Raw genomic sequence first — 18138 nt, 5'->3', positions numbered from 1 at the left:
GTCCGTCCTTGCCTACTGGCCATGAATCCCTTGCAAGTCAGAAAACCCCAGAGAGTCATGACTTCAATAGCTTACTCAAAAATGAAAATTTGCTGAAAACGTACTTACCTTCAGGACATCAAGGATGTAGAGGAGTTTGTTTCTTAATCGCAACAGACTTGGAGAAATTCAGTACTACATCACTTGCTCACCCATGGGTTTTCTGCAGTGAATGGGTGTTATCAGAAGATAGTGACAAAAACATCACAATCCACACGACTTCAGCCCATCAATTAACGTCTTATGAAGCAAAAAGCTGCATGCTTCTAAGAAACAAATCCATCAAGACGTTTTAACTTTAAACCATCGCTTCTGGCCAAAAAATAGGAGTTCATAATCCATAAAAACTCAGTTCATCTCCTGTTGTCCACTCACATCAAACTCCACAGACACATTTGTTTAGAACTGTTTTGGACTGTAAAAAAAAGCTTGATCTGTGCATATTTCTCTCCCAGTTCAGAAGAAATAGCTTTAAGGCTGGAAGCAAGTTTAAAAGTTAAAAACATCTTGAATTTATTAAAGCTTAATATGAGGTTAATTGATGACTGGAGTCATGTGGATAACTTGTGGATTATTGTGATGCTTTTATCAGTTTTTGTGACTCTCATTCTGACTGCACCCATTCACTGCAGAGGATGAGTGAGGGTGAGTAAATTAACCAAATTTTCATTTTTGGGTAAACTATTTTTTTTAAATGTCTGAAAAGGAGTGTGAAAATGAGATGTATTAATGTAGAAACCACCGAAGGAAACGGCTTCATTTCAATTTACCTTACACAGGTAGAGGGGAACCAAGTCTTTCATTCTCTGCAGCCTAAATCCCAGACAGACATACAATGAGAGAATGTACCATAAATAGTAATAACAATAATCTGCATTTTTAACACAATGTATGTTCATAATACGCAGCTGGAACTCACGTGGGATTATTGATGCTTTTGACAACTTTGAGATAGCGAGCCAGCTCACGGTATCTAACAAACATGTTAAAAAGGGTAGATTATAATTTTATTAGTGCTGGCAAGGGCTACAGCAATGTGAAAGCTCTGTGCTTTTTACAAGGAAAAAACCCTGGAACGGATTTAAATAGGGTAGAATGTATTAAACACGTTGCTAAATTATTATTGGTTGTTGCTACATTTAAATTACTCCAAGTAATGAAAAAAAAACAAAAAACTTTTCCTTTAAATATGCATAGAACCTGAATGACGTGAATGACCGATATTTGAATTCAACAGCTGCTGAGCTTTGTGTGTGCAAATTCTTTGCAGGCCTATATGATTTATTGCACATATCATTCAAGTAAATGAAGAGTTTTAATAAACAGTAAACAAAGCATGAAAAGTACACTAAGGAAGGGGCATTACTTGTTTTGCTGTTGAAGTTTACGGACTCTCGCTTGAATCACGACCAGAGGTTCACACAAGACTTTATGCTTCCGACCTTTGCCCTGCCTCTCTCCAGTGATGTTTTGACCTTTCATCACAGCAGAGAGCAGGGGATCATCCCAAGGTAGCACACTCAGACTGCAGCCAACGAAAAGACAATTCAATCACAACTAAACAATTACTGCATTAGCAAGCAAATTCATTTAAAAAAGCACCACGTATGTGGTGTTACCTTTTTGGTAATGTGCAGTTTGAAGGCAGCGGAAGCTTCTGGTAGAAGGACTCCACCTGCTTTATAAAAGAGCTGGAAAAATCAAAGCCAACTAAAAGCGTCCACACCTTTGTCATAAATCTGGAAGACAAACATTGTTTAAGACACAGAAAAAGCAAACTCCAAGTAAACACAGAAAATAACTTTTGTTTGTACCATTACCTCCACAGGAGCACTGACACAGTTTCAGATACAGTGTTAGCAGCATGTATATTTCTGCAAAGGAGATATAACACACTAAAGACCCGTTCACACCAAGGACGATAACTATAAAGATAACGGTAAAGATATAGTTCTAAAAATCGTTCTCAATATTAAAGTATAGCAGAGTCCACACCACAACTATAACGATAAAGACAAAGAGAAACGTTATCGTTGGAATCACTTTCAAACCGATTTTTTCCCAGCTGATGAACGATAAAAAAAATCGACAGCCAATCAGAATCCATCCTGCTGTAACGAGCTCAAGAATTTAAAGCGGCAGACGCATGTGCGCTTAGAATAAACGGATGATATCGTTCGCTGGTGTGGACGCTAATATCGTTATCTTTATAGTTATCGTTCGCTGGTGTGAACGGGGCTTAAGAGCTGTAATTATACATTACATTGCAAAAACAGGGATCAAAATGTGCAAGAGTGTAAAATATATTACCCAGGAGTCGTGTGGGTGACAAAAAGCTTAATAGCCCCTAATAGCATCACAACACAAGCCTTTGGATTCTCTTTCTTCGCTTCATTCAAAAACATTTTGATGGGTTGACTCACAACAGTGTAACTGCAAGAATCAAAAAGAACAATTTTAACATAGCAAGCACTCAAGTTTTATGCATTTTCATTGATTACAGAATTTGATAATTATAATTAGTGGTGTTTGCCAAGAATCACTATTATTATTGATACTTAAAATCTTGCTAATATAACAACACTAAATTTAAAACATGTTTATTTCTTACCCAAAATACAATCCTTAAACCAATTCCCTCAATTCCATAATTTAAATGAAACAAACTGACAATTTCCAAAATAAGCCATAACATTTTTTTCCTCTCTTCAGTTTGGTTAATTAAATAATTTTATAATTCAAATAGCAAAATACAATTTACTACATTTGAAAATAATATAAAAGGAGAATCACTCACTCATACTCCAGCAACTTAAAGTGATGTTTATAGCATCCTTTACATCCGATGGTTTGACTCGGTGTAGTGCTGTTAATGTTGCGGTGACAGGTGCACCGACAGCCCGTTGAATGGTTGGGATTCTCAAACCCCAACAAAAAAGTAGCATACTTCATTGCCAAACTACCAGCGAATTTCTGCAGTGAATTTTCTATTAAATAAACACACAAACGATTCAAAGATCAGCAAAGGACCTAAAAGACAATAAATCTGCAGATTAGTCAAGTCAGAGAACATACCTGCACGTCGTAGGTCTGAATCCATATCCAGTGGGTCAAAGGTGAAGTTCAGCTCATGCAGAAATCCCATCAGACTCTTATCACGGAAGGCCTTCCAGTAGACACTGTGCTTATGAGCATTACAGTGGCAAATCCCAGGGATGGTCCAAAACTCACACTTTTAAACACAAAAACAAAAGTGGGCTTGTTTTTAGCCTGATGTGTGTTAAATCAGTAAAGATGGACAAATTAACACAATCCAGGCCTAGTACTCATCAACACACCATATAAAGACACTGTCTTCAGGAAGGATTAGGTCAATTAAATTATGTATATGTTGGGCAAAGAAAGAAAAAACTTACTTTGGGGGAAAAATAACATTTTCCTAATATATATATATATTTTTTTTTTAATTAAATTCTGCAAAACAAAAACAAATATGATTTATCAGGGTTATATTTAACTGCATTAAAAAAAAGACATTTTTGTTACTTGAAATAAAATAAACTAACTGAAATAAATTTTAAAAAACAGCTCAAACCTATTTCAGCTAGTTGCCAAAGCAATCTTTCTCATTTTCATTTAGTTTTACTTGATACACTAAAATAAGTCTACAGACATCTTTAAAATATTAATAATAAAAATGACAAAAACACTCACCAAAATTTAAGTTTTTTTTTTTTAAGTTTTTTATTTTTAAACTTTAAAATTAAAAATTAAAACCAATCCAAAATATCAAATGAAAACTACAAAGGTAGGATACTATAGGCTGCAATGATACTAAAATAACACTGCAGTATATTATTTCAATTGTTATAGTATATTTTTTATTAAACATTTAAGAGATGCATGTGGAACAGCCTGAAAACTGCATGAATAAAACCAGTAAACTTTAGTCTTAAAGTCTCTGAGACCCACACTGTATGTTTTATAAGAAAAATATTATTTTCCTATGTGTATTCAATCAATGCCACTGCTTCCCACTGAAGGATTTTGTGAATAGTTCTTTCATGCGTAATCAATGTCTGACGATACACTGTGACTGTTCCCCAAATGTAATTAACATAAAGGTGTGAAACAAATGGCCATTCCTGCCTTTTGTAAGATCTTCAATACCAGATCCAAACAGAATGGCCCTTCCTAACTAACCAGTAGAATATCCTAAAAGAATCTCCCTTCCTGACTATTGTGACATCTCCAGTAGGAGGTCCTAACAGTATCTACTTTTTAGTTTGTGAACCTTTTGTTACCAGGTATAAAGTTCTGTCCCTCAGACAGAACTTTGGGTTATAATTCTTATAATTCACATATATAATATCGCTGCTGAAGAATTGTGCTACACTACCACCTTCAATAAATTCTTCTCCCCACAACTCTGGTCAAGCTTACTTATTTTATGTATTAGAGAAATCGAATACATTGGTGAGCCACCCAAACCACTGCTCAGCCAAATACAGCAAAATCTAATAACACCGATTTCCTTACGTAACTTTTAATCATGAAAGACACATTTTGCTTTTGGCATATGCATAAATGTGTGTAAATCAATATTTTTATTGCATATATTGAAAACAGCCTCTTTACCTCATTTTAATTGTGCATCCCAAGCCCATGCCAGTAAAAAAAAAAAAAGCCCAAAGTAGCGCTATTACCATGTCCCAAATATAACAATGTCATTTCCATCCCTAAAATACATATTTTACAGTCACTGTTATGCACATTTATCATAAACACAGCTCAAATGCTTCCTACTAGTGTGGCCCAAAACATTTAGCACGGTTTTATTACAGGTAGAACGCAAAATGTTTCAGTACAATAATTTCAACCAAATGTAATTTATGCAATATTTCAAACCTTTAACCCACTGGGGAAAATCAACCCATGGCAACAGTTTAAAAGCAGCCCAATTTCATGGAAAAAAACAACAACCCTGCATCCAACACGAGCTGCAGAAGTCAGATTTGACTGATCACGGGTCAAAAGTAAGGAGAGATAATTGACAAAGATGTTGGAGGATTTAGTCCTCAACAGATCCTGAGCTCATTGACAAATATCTTTTATCGTAAGATGTGCTACCTTTACACAGTGCGATCGCGAAATCGAAAGTGAACTGTGACTGCGAGCGCTCATTCAAAATACCCCACATATTGATAGCGCCGCCCTGATGCGCAAAAATTATATACAATATTAGAATGTTTGCAGGAGCGGACACAAATCGCGGGAGCGGATGAGAGCATGCTGTAATGGTCAGAAAATCAGCAGCGGCGCAAGTCAGTCAGTGAGCGCCGTAACAGATGACGTCAAATCTTGCGGGATTCCAAAGCAGAACCCCACTATTCGGACAAATATACATAATGAAAAGATGATACAAAATGTAATACCTTGGAAAATGGCATTTAAGACTTTTTAATACTTTTTAAGGGCCTTAATTTTCTCTAAATTGATTTATCAACTTTTAATACTTAAGACCCCGCGGACACCCTGCTTTATTGCTACTCAATATATGTGACCTGTGCTGGAAAAATTAGTCACAATGAGCACATTTTTAAAAATGTGTTATTTTTATTGTCACATCCATTAAAACACCTTCAAAATTATGTATGTTTTGTTGGAATCGAACGAAAAATGACTGAGCTACACCTGTTTGAAGTTGATAGAGTCAGCAAAGTAAATTTTGATAAAAGTCGAGTTAAAGTTTTCTGAAGGTTCCAAAGCAAAATCACCTAGCAACGTTGCATCTTTTCCTCCAGTTCTTTTTTTTTTATAATTACTATATTAATATAGAACAGATGCAAAAAAAAAAAAAATTCATCACAACATAGTTATTTTTATTTTATATTCTTTGTTATTATAAATCAGAACAGATGCAAAAAAATAAAAAATAAAATAAATAAATAAAAAAAACAGTAGAACAAATATAAAAACAATTAATATATTACCTTTTTCATTTTACATCAAAACAAACGCATTAAAGAGCAGGTCATATGGTATTTTAAAGTTTCCTAATATTGTGTTGGAGTCCCCTACAATAGGTTTAAAAGCATCTGAGGTCAGAAAACATTGTAATTTTCTCAGAACATACATTTAATATTAGAATCATTTTTTTATGATTTCGAAACGATGCGTTCACAGCAGTTCTGAGCTTAAGGTCTGTAAACTCCTCCCTTCCATAAGCCTACTCTGCTCTGATTGGTCAGCTGGCCAAGTCTGTTGTAATTGGTCTTTCCAATGAATGTCAGAAACGAAACGCCCATTACCATAATAATTTTTTTGCTCCGGAGGGTTACTTGTAAACATAGATGCTATAAGGTTACAAAAAATGGCATCGATATTACCTTATCAATTCGAGCCCGAGGATGATACAATGCAGTCGCTCAACCGGAAACTCCATCGCAAGCATGACTTGATCAGGACGTTTCTCAATAAGTTTAAACTTTGTATGTGGTACTTTACGTGATGTGACAGCAGTTTTATTGCATTCATTATTATTATTTACTTATTCGAGGTGCACATACTGGGAACTGTGTTAGAATGCCCAGTGACGCTGAAAACACAGCGTCTTCTCGACATGATGTAAACACATTAACTAGCGGAAGTGTTTGTGGGCAGGATTATGTAAATGTGTTACCTTGTGACGTATATAGGTAACAGGCAGAAGACTCGAAAATATGACGACTCAAGGCGTCTCAGAGTCGACTCTTTCTTTTGAAAGACAATATCTTTATTTATCATGCACTTTTTTGATTAACAACTTTGCAGACTGTTTACATTGAAGGATAGCTACGTTACAAACTGCAAAAAAATATATTTTTCAAAAACCCATATGACCTGCTCTTTAAAGTAAGAAAAACAAATAAGCAAATGTAAAAAAAATCCTTTGTAGTGTTCATTACAAATAAACTGATTATTAAAACTACAAAAGCAGTTCAATCATGAGCAGAGAGTGATTCCCTCTTTTCTTTTATTCTTAGATTAACATGAGGCCTATATTAAGACCTACTGTGATCCACGGATCTAATATAATGTTACACATCAGATGCTTTTCCCCAACAGTTCCCCAAATGTTCACTTAAGACATAGCAGATTATGTTTGCGTAAATACTTAAATACTGTAATTCTGTGTATATTTATCGGGATCGCACGCTGTCGGAAGTGCCTTTATGCGGATTAGCCGAGAAGCGAGCAGAGAAAAGGTACTCCTCTCATATGGGTCACATATGATGCTTTTGACAGAGGAATCAGTGGAGGAGGACAAAATAATTGCTTATAGAGAATGTTAACTGCAAGGGGATGAACTGAAGGTTTCAAGAAGTTTGCTGCCCAACGGAGGTCATGCCGTACATGTAAGAGTTAATTTTTGACTGATAAGCATAGAGATGTTGTCTGGAGGCAATCAAATGCAAGGCCTCAGATAACTACGGAGCACAGGCCCCCTCATTCCATCACACTCTTGGTAGAAGACTCATATAATATTATATGAGTGAATTATTATATATTATCATTTATAATAAATTTTTTTTTTAATCTCTCTTCTGTCTCTCATGTTTCAAGTTTAATCTGCTAGTGTTTTGAGAAACAGCTGCAAATGCTGTGTGAATAATGTTTCTTTCTGTAGTCAAGGACAGTAGGCCTGGGAAGAGTCTAGGGCAGGGGTGTCAAACTCAATTCCTGGAGGGCCGGAGCCCTGAAGAGTTAGATTCAACACTAATTAAAGGGGTCATATGATGTTGCTAAGAACAACATTATTTTGTGTATTTGGTGTAAGGAATTGTGTTTATGCAGTTTAAGGTTCAAAAAACAAATTTTCCATATACTGTACATTATTGTTTCTCCTCTATGCCCCGCCTTTCTGAAACGTGTCGATTTTTACAAAGCTCATCATTCTGAAAAGCGAGGTGTGCTCTAATTGGCCAGCTATTGCGTTGCATCGCGTAAACATAAAACCATGTCTGCATTTGTGATCGGAGAAATGACAAACAAGCCCTACTCTACACTGCCCAAAAAACTCGCTTTAAATATATAAAATATAAAAACTCTTTAAATATAAAAAACGTACTTACAGGCTGTGAGTCAGCATTATTTGTCAGAACACCGGCATTGTAGGCTACTCTCCCAGGAAACAGTCCTCGTCCTCCGTAAAATGTACTGCACACATCTGAATATTTGGGTTGAACTGTTCTGGAACAGTGTTGTAAATACAACTTAACCACTGATTTCTAGTCTTGTCCTCTTTTGGAAGACCAAACAAAGTAGTTTCGCTTTCACAACGAAGCACACAGCGTCTTCACAACATGGCGGCGGCAGCAACAAAGTTACGCCTTTTTTCTTTGCATTAACATTTGGGCTGCGTTATGTAAATCTTCCCACATCGTGACGTAGACATGTTGGGGGCGTGTTTGAACGAGGCATTTTAGGAGGGCGTGGACCAGTCTTAACTTTTATAAAGAATATCTCTTTGGGTTTGAGACTTTAGTCTTTGCAACTTTAGGGATCTTATCTATTCACGTCACGAACAGCTTGTAACACTCCAAAGAGAAAGGAAAACTTGAAATCGCATCATATGACCCCTTTAAACACACCTGATCCAACTAATCAAGTCCTTCAGGCTTATTTGAAAACTACATGGTATGTGTGTTGGAGCAGGGTTGGAACAAAACTCTGCAGGGCTCCGGCCCTCCAGGGATTGAGTTTGACACCGCTGGTCTAGAGAGTCAGATAAAATGTTTCCAATTAAAAATTACTCACGTACGTAAGGTAAGCATATTGTGGAATGTTGAGGAAGACCAGTGTGGATGAAGATTAACCGGAAAGTGTAGGTATAAGATAAAAGTAGGATGCCTTATGAAGATCTGTTCACTGGTACATCCAATGAACTTTCAAAGTCTTTGTTCCATGATAAATGAATATATACGATTTTACTGAATAAATACTGTTTTAAAGTATTAGCTCACTACAGAATTAAAATGTCCTGATAATTTTCTCACCCCCATGTCATCCAAGATGATCATGTCTTTCTGTCTTCAGTCGAAATGCAAAGGTTTTTGAGGAAAACATTCCAGGATTTTTCTCCATATAGTGGACTTCAACAGGGACCAATGGGAAAATGACACATATTTATATGTCTTTGTATCAGTTTATTGTTTAAAATGGTCCGTTTGTGTGCGAATCCTGGATGTTTAAATCTTTTGAAACCTAAAAGATTTTTTCCACTAGGAAAAAACGTGACCTTTCCAACATTATTATGTAATGCGTTTAGTCGTGGACGCACATCGCAGAGCTAGTGCAAGACGATCATTTGTGGTTAAGAAGTATATACATTTTTACTTATTTTTTATTTGTTTATTTAGATAAGACCCTTTACCCTTATTCCTCGGCTGGGATTGTGTAGAGCCCTTTGAAGATGCATTGAAACTGCAATTTGGACCTTCAACCCGTTGGTCCCTGTTTAAGTCCACTCTATGGAAAAAAAAAATCCTGGAATGTTTTTCTCAAAAACCTTAATTTCTTTTCGACTGAAGAATGAAAGACATGAACATCTTGGATGACATGGGGGTGAATAAATTATCAGAACATTTTTATTCTGGAAGTGAACTAATCCTTTAATTAAAGCTCATCTTTGTAGCTCTGAGGTATGTTTCGGTTGTAAGATACTACCCTGTATCAGACATATACATTTTACTTTACAATTTTGCTGCCTGACTTTAATTTTATATGTGAATTTCCTTTACTGTTTAATTTCATTTCTTTTCGCCGATTTTAATTAATTTAGGTCACAGAAAATAAATGAATAAAAATAAAATAAAAAATATTAATAATCCTATTGGTCCCAAAACATTATTCACTTCTATGCAAAAACGTAATTAGCTTTTTCCCCTTCTGATTTGTCATTTGCATACAAGTTTCATCCACTAATGCAAACCCTAGACAGAAATGAGAGTCTGATTTAGGTTAGAAGCCAGTGATCTCACCATGGATGCCAGTTTGTCACAGATATAGCAGAAACACTGATCACAGTGCTTTCCGTTATCTTGTAGAGGTCCTGAAACGTCCTGCTCTGCTCGACTAGAAAAACCAAACGCACAAAGACACATAAACACTCACAGACACAAAACAAGTCCTTTACATAAGAGAGGAGTCACTGTTTTACTGACCAGAATGCCAGGGTGCAGTCGTATCTTGCGTGTGGAAGCACTGTTGCAGTTTGGGTGTATGTGATGGCCAAGTCTTCATCCAACTCCTCAATATGTTTTGATACATCTGAGATCAACAGAAACCAAAGAGAAACAGAACACAGTGCTACTGAAGGATTGCTGTATTCATATACCATAGTATTTATTGCATACCATGGTAGCTAATGAAGTTGAAGTAACGTTACTGTTATTGTACAAGGAAAAAATTTTATTACCATGGTCATAAAAAAACACTATGGCATTACTACTACAGCACATGCAAAAGAATACATGGTATTGGCGTATGGTATATGGTTTATGGTTCTTTTATGGCACGAGTGAATGCTCACCATGATAACTTTTAGTTTTGTTAGTGTCATGTTTAAATATTTATGTAACAGATTACCTGCTTCGTTCCTCTCGTTTTCAACGATCAGCACAGAGGAATCATTGTGGGTCATCAAGAAGTCACCTTCATCATCATCTTCATCGCTCAAAATGATTATAGGTATGTCGTGCTCCGTCCTACAAAACATGACAGACAATGAGAGGAAACGACCTCTAATACCAGGCTAACTCAGCTGGCATTGTGTGCGTTTCGTAAGAAAACCTTTAACATTTACTTCGTTCGATTTCTTTTGTAACTCAGTCAAAAAACGTACATGATTTATCGAATGAACCGTCAGCGACCGCTCGCGTTCAAAGCTTGGCGCTTTAGCTGGCTCACGTGACTCTGACAAAATCGGAAATGTTGTCAGCCCAAAAGCTTTCCAAAACCCGCCCACTCCAAGAAAAACCCCGCCCAAAAACATTAACTGCCAAAAGAATGTCATAGAAATCTATTACTATGTCAACCAAGGTTGATAAGGACCGTTTCGTAAGGACCTCATTAAAATTAGATAGTTACCATATCAAATTATAAAAATGAATGAATTTCCCAAATAAGAGAACAATACAATAAAACAACGGATCAAAACATGGCAAATAAAGTAAAAGAAAATGTTACACATGACAAAAAATGTTTCTAGCCAAACAGGTAGAAACTATTAAAGGTGATATTATGAAAATCTGACTTTTCCAGGTTTTAAGTGCTATAATCAGGTCCACGGTGCATCTACCAACCAAGGAAATGTGAAAAAGATTAACCCAGTAACTGTTTTGGTAAGCATTTTTCTGCAAGCTTCTGAGAAAACGAGCGCATCTGATTTCAGTAGCCCCTCATTGCAGAACAAAGATCCAGGGGCGTGAGCTTGGGCCAAAAATGGCACCAATTGGACAAAATAGCCCTGCACAATATTGCGGCACTGAATGTCAAATATTTGCAAATGGCAGTCAAGAAATTACCAGACCTTAAAACTTTAAGAAACACAACATGTTTCATTTTCAACATAGCAACATAGCAACCAGTTAACTTTTTGGCACTTACCTTCGTGTTGCATGTAGCTATAACTTAAAACAGAACGATCCAAACCTCTCAAATCAAGAAATTTCAGATGCCAAAAATCAGACTTTATTGGTCAAGACAACAAAAATCAAGAAAAGGTGTCACATGGATATACTTCAAAACAATACAGGAATTTGATTTATTTAGAAACTTGATTTTGTGAGGTAACTCCATCTTGTTCCGTTTCTGGTTTTGGGGATCGATATTTTTCCCAGGGGTGTGGTGTTTCCTGGCCAGGCATAAACTCCAGCCATTGTTTGTAAAAACCACGGAAGCCGTCAATCTTGCAGGTATGTGTTTTGTGATTTTAACTGAAGAAAGAAACATACAAGCCATAATTCATCCATGGCAGTCATAGTCCTGCTCATAGGTCAGTAACATGAAAAACATTCACAAATTGCAAGTATTTAATTTTACTGAACCTAGATTTTGCTTTTAAAATATTGTGATTTAATTAAATAATTATACTCCTTAATAATTTTATTGAAATTTCATTATTATTATTAATGGTGCTTGCTTGCAAAGCATCACTATTACTATGATGTTTGTCTATTATTATTATTATTCAATCAGTCTCTCAAGTTCATCATGAAGCTGTCAAGCCACGACCCTAGCAACCATTTAGAGCACCCTAGCAACTGATCCCATAGACTGCCTTTATAAAAAGCCCAGATGAATATCTTTGGATCACAATGTTGTAGAGACATGGGGGTGGATTCATTTGACTCGGGGCCGCAAACAGCCAACAGCCATCACCTTCACCACTTCCTAGCCATGCCCTAGCAACCATTGTTGAGCACCCTAGCAACCCAAACTTAAAGTGGAATATTTTCAAATCTGAATATCATAGAGACATGGAGGTTGGTTTATATAATTCATACTGGCAAGCAGTATCATCATTGGCAGCTGCTAAGCCACTCCCTAACAACCAAATGGAGTACCCTAGCAACCATTTAGCAAGACCTATATCTTTGAATCAGAACATATAGACATGGGGCTTGGCTCATTTGATTCTTGCTACCACGGCAAGCACCACTCACATTTTCTTCAGAAAATATACAGATTTAGTTTTTGTTATTTCTGTTTTTCTTACCATTTTGTCCTATATCTATATAATTGTGTATATAAATAATGCAAAGTACAAGTAAGTAGCTGAGCAGGTTTATATTTCACAGTTGTATTCAGTATTTAACTGTGTAGTTTCAGTTTCTAACCTTGTCATAGGAAGGAGGATACTGAGCTGCAAACTCCAGCTGTCTGATGATGACATCATTGGGTGGCACTTGCAGTTTGTGCATGTGTTGAAGAAGTTCGTGCAGATAAGCATAGTCCAAACGCTTAACTGCCTGGCTGATCAGGGCACTGTATACATGAGTGTTCGGCAAATGTCCACAAGACTTAAAAAAAAACAAAAAAACACACAGCTTCAAATATTTAGCTCAAAGAAAGTTGGAAAGAGTTGATTATAATAAGAGGAGTTCTTCAGCAACAAAGTCCTGATGGTGAAAAATAATAAAAGGATGATATTGGTTTTCATACCTCCATTTCAGTAAGCAACTGCATTGCATCTTTTTGTTTGCGGCAAGCCAGAGCAATACTACAGAACGTCTGAGCATTTGCAATCAGCCCTCTGTTAACCATAAGGGCTTTTACAGCCTAAAGAGAGAAAAATCAGTTAATATTTATATTTACATATATTTACATTTAAGCATTTGGCAGGCACTTTATGTATTTTTATTTATTATTTATCTGTTTGCATTTATGCATCTGGCAGATGCATTTATCCACTTAAAGGCACAATATGTAATTTTTCGCCGCTAGAGGGCGTGTATTCAAAACAAACAAAGAAACAAAGGCGTAGTTAGATGACGCCGTGACTGAGTGTGGAATCATGGGAGTTGTCGTCTTCATCCCCACAGCCGATGCAATCCGATGGGACTCGGGTAGAAATTATGTTCATGGATGAGCTAATGTATTAAAGATTTATTAACGTCATAGTATGAAGCAGAGTGAGGCGGAAAGCTTTAACTTATTCAAGCTGAGGGAGTGCACATTTAAAGCTGCAGTCCGTAACTTTTTTTTGGTTAAAAATTATGTTTGATGTGATATGAGCTAACCGATCTTTAGATTTAATCACCATTGGTAGCGACTAGTGAGATTTATGGTAATGCTTTTTTCCTCAGTTGGTCAGAATAAACTTGGCAAACTTGTTACTTACTTGTTCAGATGGCAATATACGGTGAAAATTCTTATTTGGGTCATATTCCAAGACGTAGGCTAGAATCTGTGATTGCGAAGTACAGTAAATATCCACACCGGTGCGGTGACTGACTCTTCAGAACATTAGATTCATCAGCGCTGGAGCCGCGCCGACTCACAATCCATGCAAGTTAGATAATTCTGCACACAGCTGCAATTCCAGGTTTTCAAACAGAGATGGCGACAAAGAGGCAAAACTTACGGACTGCAGCTGTTTAATATCACCTTTTTTTTATAATGGTGCCCCTGCCCATTTTCCCATTCCTTGTGATCACTCTTAGTCAACCATAAATACTTAAAATGTGGACTTTTCTTTATTGCTATGATAATGAAGTTGTCTGTGTGGTATAGTTATGCTGACTGAATTAGGGCTGGTGAAACTCCAGAGTCTGGGCAAGTTCCTATAACTCTAACCCTAACTATGACCTTGGTGTTTCTATGCCATGCTCTACTGTTTGAGCTACAGCAACATTACTGTAACTTTATTAACAGATAATTGAATGTGTTTCTTACCTTAGCCCCATTTAAGTTTCCAGCTTTGGCCACCCTTCTGATCATAATGTTAAAAAATGTCTCATCCAGCGTGACACCACTCTTTTTGGCCACATTAATCAAACTCTGCACTGATTGGCTGCCAGCTTCCATGACATCAGCCAACAGTGTGATGGTTTTGATGTTGGGCTCCAATCCATCTTTGGCCATTTTCTCCAAAAAGCCTTCAAGGTTTCCAATCAGAGCAAGTCTATCCGAAGCACTACTCACAGGCCCCAAGGCAACCACACCTGAGTAGCAAGTGCTGGGGTCCAGAAGGTTTGGGAGGTGGGAACTTTGTGATTGATAGGTTAGAGAGCCATTTGATGATTCAGGCAGCATTTGAATCTCATCTTGAGTTACATGTCTATTCTGCACTGATCTTTTTCCTTCGGAAGGGGGAAATCAGTCTCTTCGGCTTGTCCATGGCTCTGTGTGTGTGTGTCTACAAACAGTTCATGCTCAAATGCATCCATATCTAAGGGCTGACACGATGCCTGTGCTTTGACTTGGCTTTTCCTTCCACTTGTGAGTTTTAGGGTCCCTTCTTCTGTTCTCTTCAGTAGCAACGCAGAAGCCAAACCAGGTTCACCTATCCCACAATCCCGTGCTACCCGCAGGAGTATGTTGTAATTTTGAGTGTCTGGTTTTAATCCAATCCTAAGCATCTGGTGCCACACCTACAGAACAAATTACAGTAAAAATACTTTAAGGGATAGTTCACCCAAAAAATTAAATTTCTTATCATTTGCTCACCCTCATGTTCCAAACCTGTAAGGCCCATAATGTTAATCTTCAGAACTAAATTAAGATTTCTTTTTGATGAATCCTGAGAGGTTCCTGTCCCTTCACTGAAAATCCAGTTAACCAAAACTTAAAAGATCCAAAAAGTACTTACATCACCAAAAATGATATAGCAATGTAGCAAGAGCAGCCATATGTAAGCTGAAATATCGGCAGCTGGTTTGTTCAGTTGAAATATGAAATATAGGCAGTTCATTGCCTCTCAAAGAAGTTTATTCTTGGTTTATTCTTAGAACTGGTTTATTTTAGCACCTTAGAACATCCTAAACATCCTAACAACAGCATAAAGAGTTTAGTTAGCCAAATTTAATGACCAAAACTTTATTATCGTTTTTGATTTTCAGCTAAATAAACATTTTAAATAAATTTTGATGCATCAATACTAATATGTGTTTCTAGTCAGTAGGTGTTTAAATACCTGTAAAGCCAGTCTGAATCCATGCTGCTTGTCCTTCACACAGCTCATCAGTAGATAATGAAATGTCTCTTGTGTGATGGGTTGTCCATTTTGAAGCATCTCCTATACATGCATTTACACACAAACCAAATGATGTTACTGTGGCATTAGTGCAAAAAGAATAAAAAATAATAATAAATCATCACATCACTGGGTGTTTTGACAGTTTTATACCCACAGAATTTGAAAGCATGACTTCAGATCTCCAGCAAAAGCAGCTGTTTTGAGCAAAGCATGCTGGGCAATGGCACTGAGAGGGATGTTCTTCTTGAGAAGCTCTTGCTTGAGCTTCAATGCCTGTACCAGCCCTGACTGTTTCCATGGTGACTCCGCACAAGCGTTGAACAGCGCAGTGTATGTAGCATCGGATGGCTCTATCCCTCGCTTCTTCATCTGAGTGATAATATAACATACAAACAGGGTTAATTAAAGATCAAGTGTGTCATTTATGCATCATTAGCAGCAGCATCTAATATAAATAATAATATGTGAAAATGCATTGTCATCTTACATTATTGTACAGCTGAAAGGCTTTCTTTAGGTAGCCGACACGTCCACATCCACCGATGAGCACAGTGTAATTGTACTCCTCAGGCTGTAACCTCTCGCCTTTGAGCATATCAGCCTCAAACAGAACTAATGCCTCAGCCAGCTACACACACATACAAAAAAAATTAATTAATTAAATAAATAAATAAATACATTAAAATGTGTATTGGTTTATATGGAACAAAGAGACATATGATATATACTTGCATTTATATGGCACTTGTATAAAAAAAAACATTGTAATAGCACAATAGAATACTTATTATTAAAATAATATACTTTTAAAGTGCATACTTAAGTGTGTACATACTTAAGTGTGAACTAAATGTAATGTTTTTTTGACAACTGCATGTTGAAGATGTATTCTAATTTAAATTTATATTAAATGCAATTAGATTAACTTAAAAGTGTTTTTTTCAACCCACTTAAGTACATCTTTACATGTAATTTCATAATTACTTATATTGTCTTTGAAATATGGTTAAAGTGAAATATGGTTAAAGTGTACTGCCAAATGTAATAGGCACTTATAGTAAACTAAAATATATATTTAAAGTAATTTGTATCGAAACTTGAGTGTCATGTATTTGCAATTATAAATTTTTAATGGCGAAATTGCAGTTTAGTGAATATGTATTCATTTTAAATGTAAAATTGAACAACACACTATGGTTAAATTATAACTTTAGTATGTTAGTCAGCACATCAAAATAAGTGTACTTTTTTAAAGCTCAACAAAAGATTATTAAAACAATTTTTTAAAATACACCAATTAAAACTTGTAATTTGACGTTACTGCACAGTGTACTTTTAAAGTGTACTTGAGTGTGTTAAGAAACAGTGATAAAAGAGTACTCTCTCTTGAAGTGCATTTAAGTGGCCATTTAATTAATATTCTATTATCTGCAAATACAGTTTTAATATACATTTAAGACTGAAGTACACTGAATACAATTAACTGCACTGCTTTTTCACAGTCTGAAAACATCACTGCATCTGAAAAGTAATCAAAAAGTAATCAAATGTAATCAGTTACATTACTTTAATAAAGTAATTGAAAAGTTACACTACTTATTACATTTTAAGTAGGGTAACTTGTAATCTGTAACCTATTACATTTCCAAAGTAACCTTCCCAACACTGATCATAGTACTGCCACGGTAAGGATAAGTGTTATTAAAATTATATTTTTGACAACGTACTTTGTCCTCTTTGATGAGCCTTTTGCAGTGGAGGAAATACCAGTATGTCGTATTTTTCCGAGTCCGACCCGTTTTGAACTTTTCCACCAGCTGCGCATCCTCCTCATCCGCATCTTTGTATTTCAGATCCAGCTGCTGCTCTGGGGAATGTTTTGCGGAAGGTTCGCCTGGAGGAGAACTTTCTGGAATAATCACCAAACACATCACTTGTATCTTCCTCGTGCACATGATCAGATGTTATTGACCTCGTATTGTTGCTGTCAGTCCATCTCGGACGCGTTAAAGTAACCGATTCACTGAAGAATCTCAAGCGTCCTTGATGTGCTTGCTCAGACGGACAGACATTTGAGGATGCGGCAGCGCACTTAATAGCACTGGTGTTCCGTGTGAAAATACTCCTCAGAAGTGCAGAACGCAACATTTTGGCCATCAATCTTGAATTAATACATAGTTACTCTATTTATCACCCTTTACTTGGTAGAAACATTTGCTAGAATTCCTCACATAATGTTTCTACAGGAAGTTGCCATGATGCCAGAACGGAAGACATTACTAATAGATAACCTTATTATTTACCCTATTCCATTTTATAATATATAAGCTTTTATAATGAGACTAATTTTGATCGAA

At 36.3% G+C, this 18138-nt stretch overlaps 2 protein-coding genes across 2 annotated transcripts in view; both read right to left on the bottom strand.

The window, feature by feature from the left end:
• The window catches only part of LOC107722968 (uncharacterized), a 17593-nt gene extending 6593 nt beyond the window's left edge, over positions 1-11000 (bottom strand). Inside the window, exons 1-12 of the mRNA XM_016531470.1 lie at positions 10925-11000; positions 10669-10787; positions 10245-10350; positions 10062-10155; positions 3115-3271; positions 2837-3026; positions 2350-2472; positions 1860-1913; positions 1659-1778; positions 1406-1564; positions 959-1012; positions 810-852 (exon numbers count right to left, since the gene is read on the bottom strand). Coding sequence (XP_016386956.1) covers positions 810-852; positions 959-1012; positions 1406-1564; positions 1659-1778; positions 1860-1913; positions 2350-2472; positions 2837-3026; positions 3115-3271; positions 10062-10155; positions 10245-10350; positions 10669-10787; positions 10925-10926 — 1221 coding nt within the window. The 5' untranslated portion in view covers positions 10927-11000. The remainder of the gene's footprint in view (positions 1-809; positions 853-958; positions 1013-1405; positions 1565-1658; positions 1779-1859; positions 1914-2349; positions 2473-2836; positions 3027-3114; positions 3272-10061; positions 10156-10244; positions 10351-10668; positions 10788-10924) is intronic.
• Positions 11001-11832: 832 nt separating this feature from the next.
• On the bottom strand, positions 11833-17938 carry LOC107722939 (pentatricopeptide repeat-containing protein 1, mitochondrial-like). Its single transcript, XM_016531438.1, is given in 11 exon segments — positions 11833-11993; positions 11995-12017; positions 12921-13103; positions 13246-13362; positions 14479-14859; positions 14862-15176; positions 15719-15820; positions 15932-16150; positions 16269-16409; positions 17509-17658; positions 17660-17938. Coding segments are annotated over 11 exon segments (2058 nt in total). The 3' UTR covers positions 11833-11845.
• Positions 17939-18138: the final 200 nt, after the last annotated feature.

Source organism: Sinocyclocheilus rhinocerous, unplaced genomic scaffold (assembly GCF_001515625.1).
Source record: "Sinocyclocheilus rhinocerous isolate Xijiao unplaced genomic scaffold, SAMN03320098_v1.1 scaffold3, whole genome shotgun sequence".
Taxonomy (NCBI): Eukaryota; Metazoa; Chordata; class Actinopteri; order Cypriniformes; family Cyprinidae; genus Sinocyclocheilus; species Sinocyclocheilus rhinocerous.
This window is presented reverse-complemented; position numbering and strand designations above follow the sequence as displayed.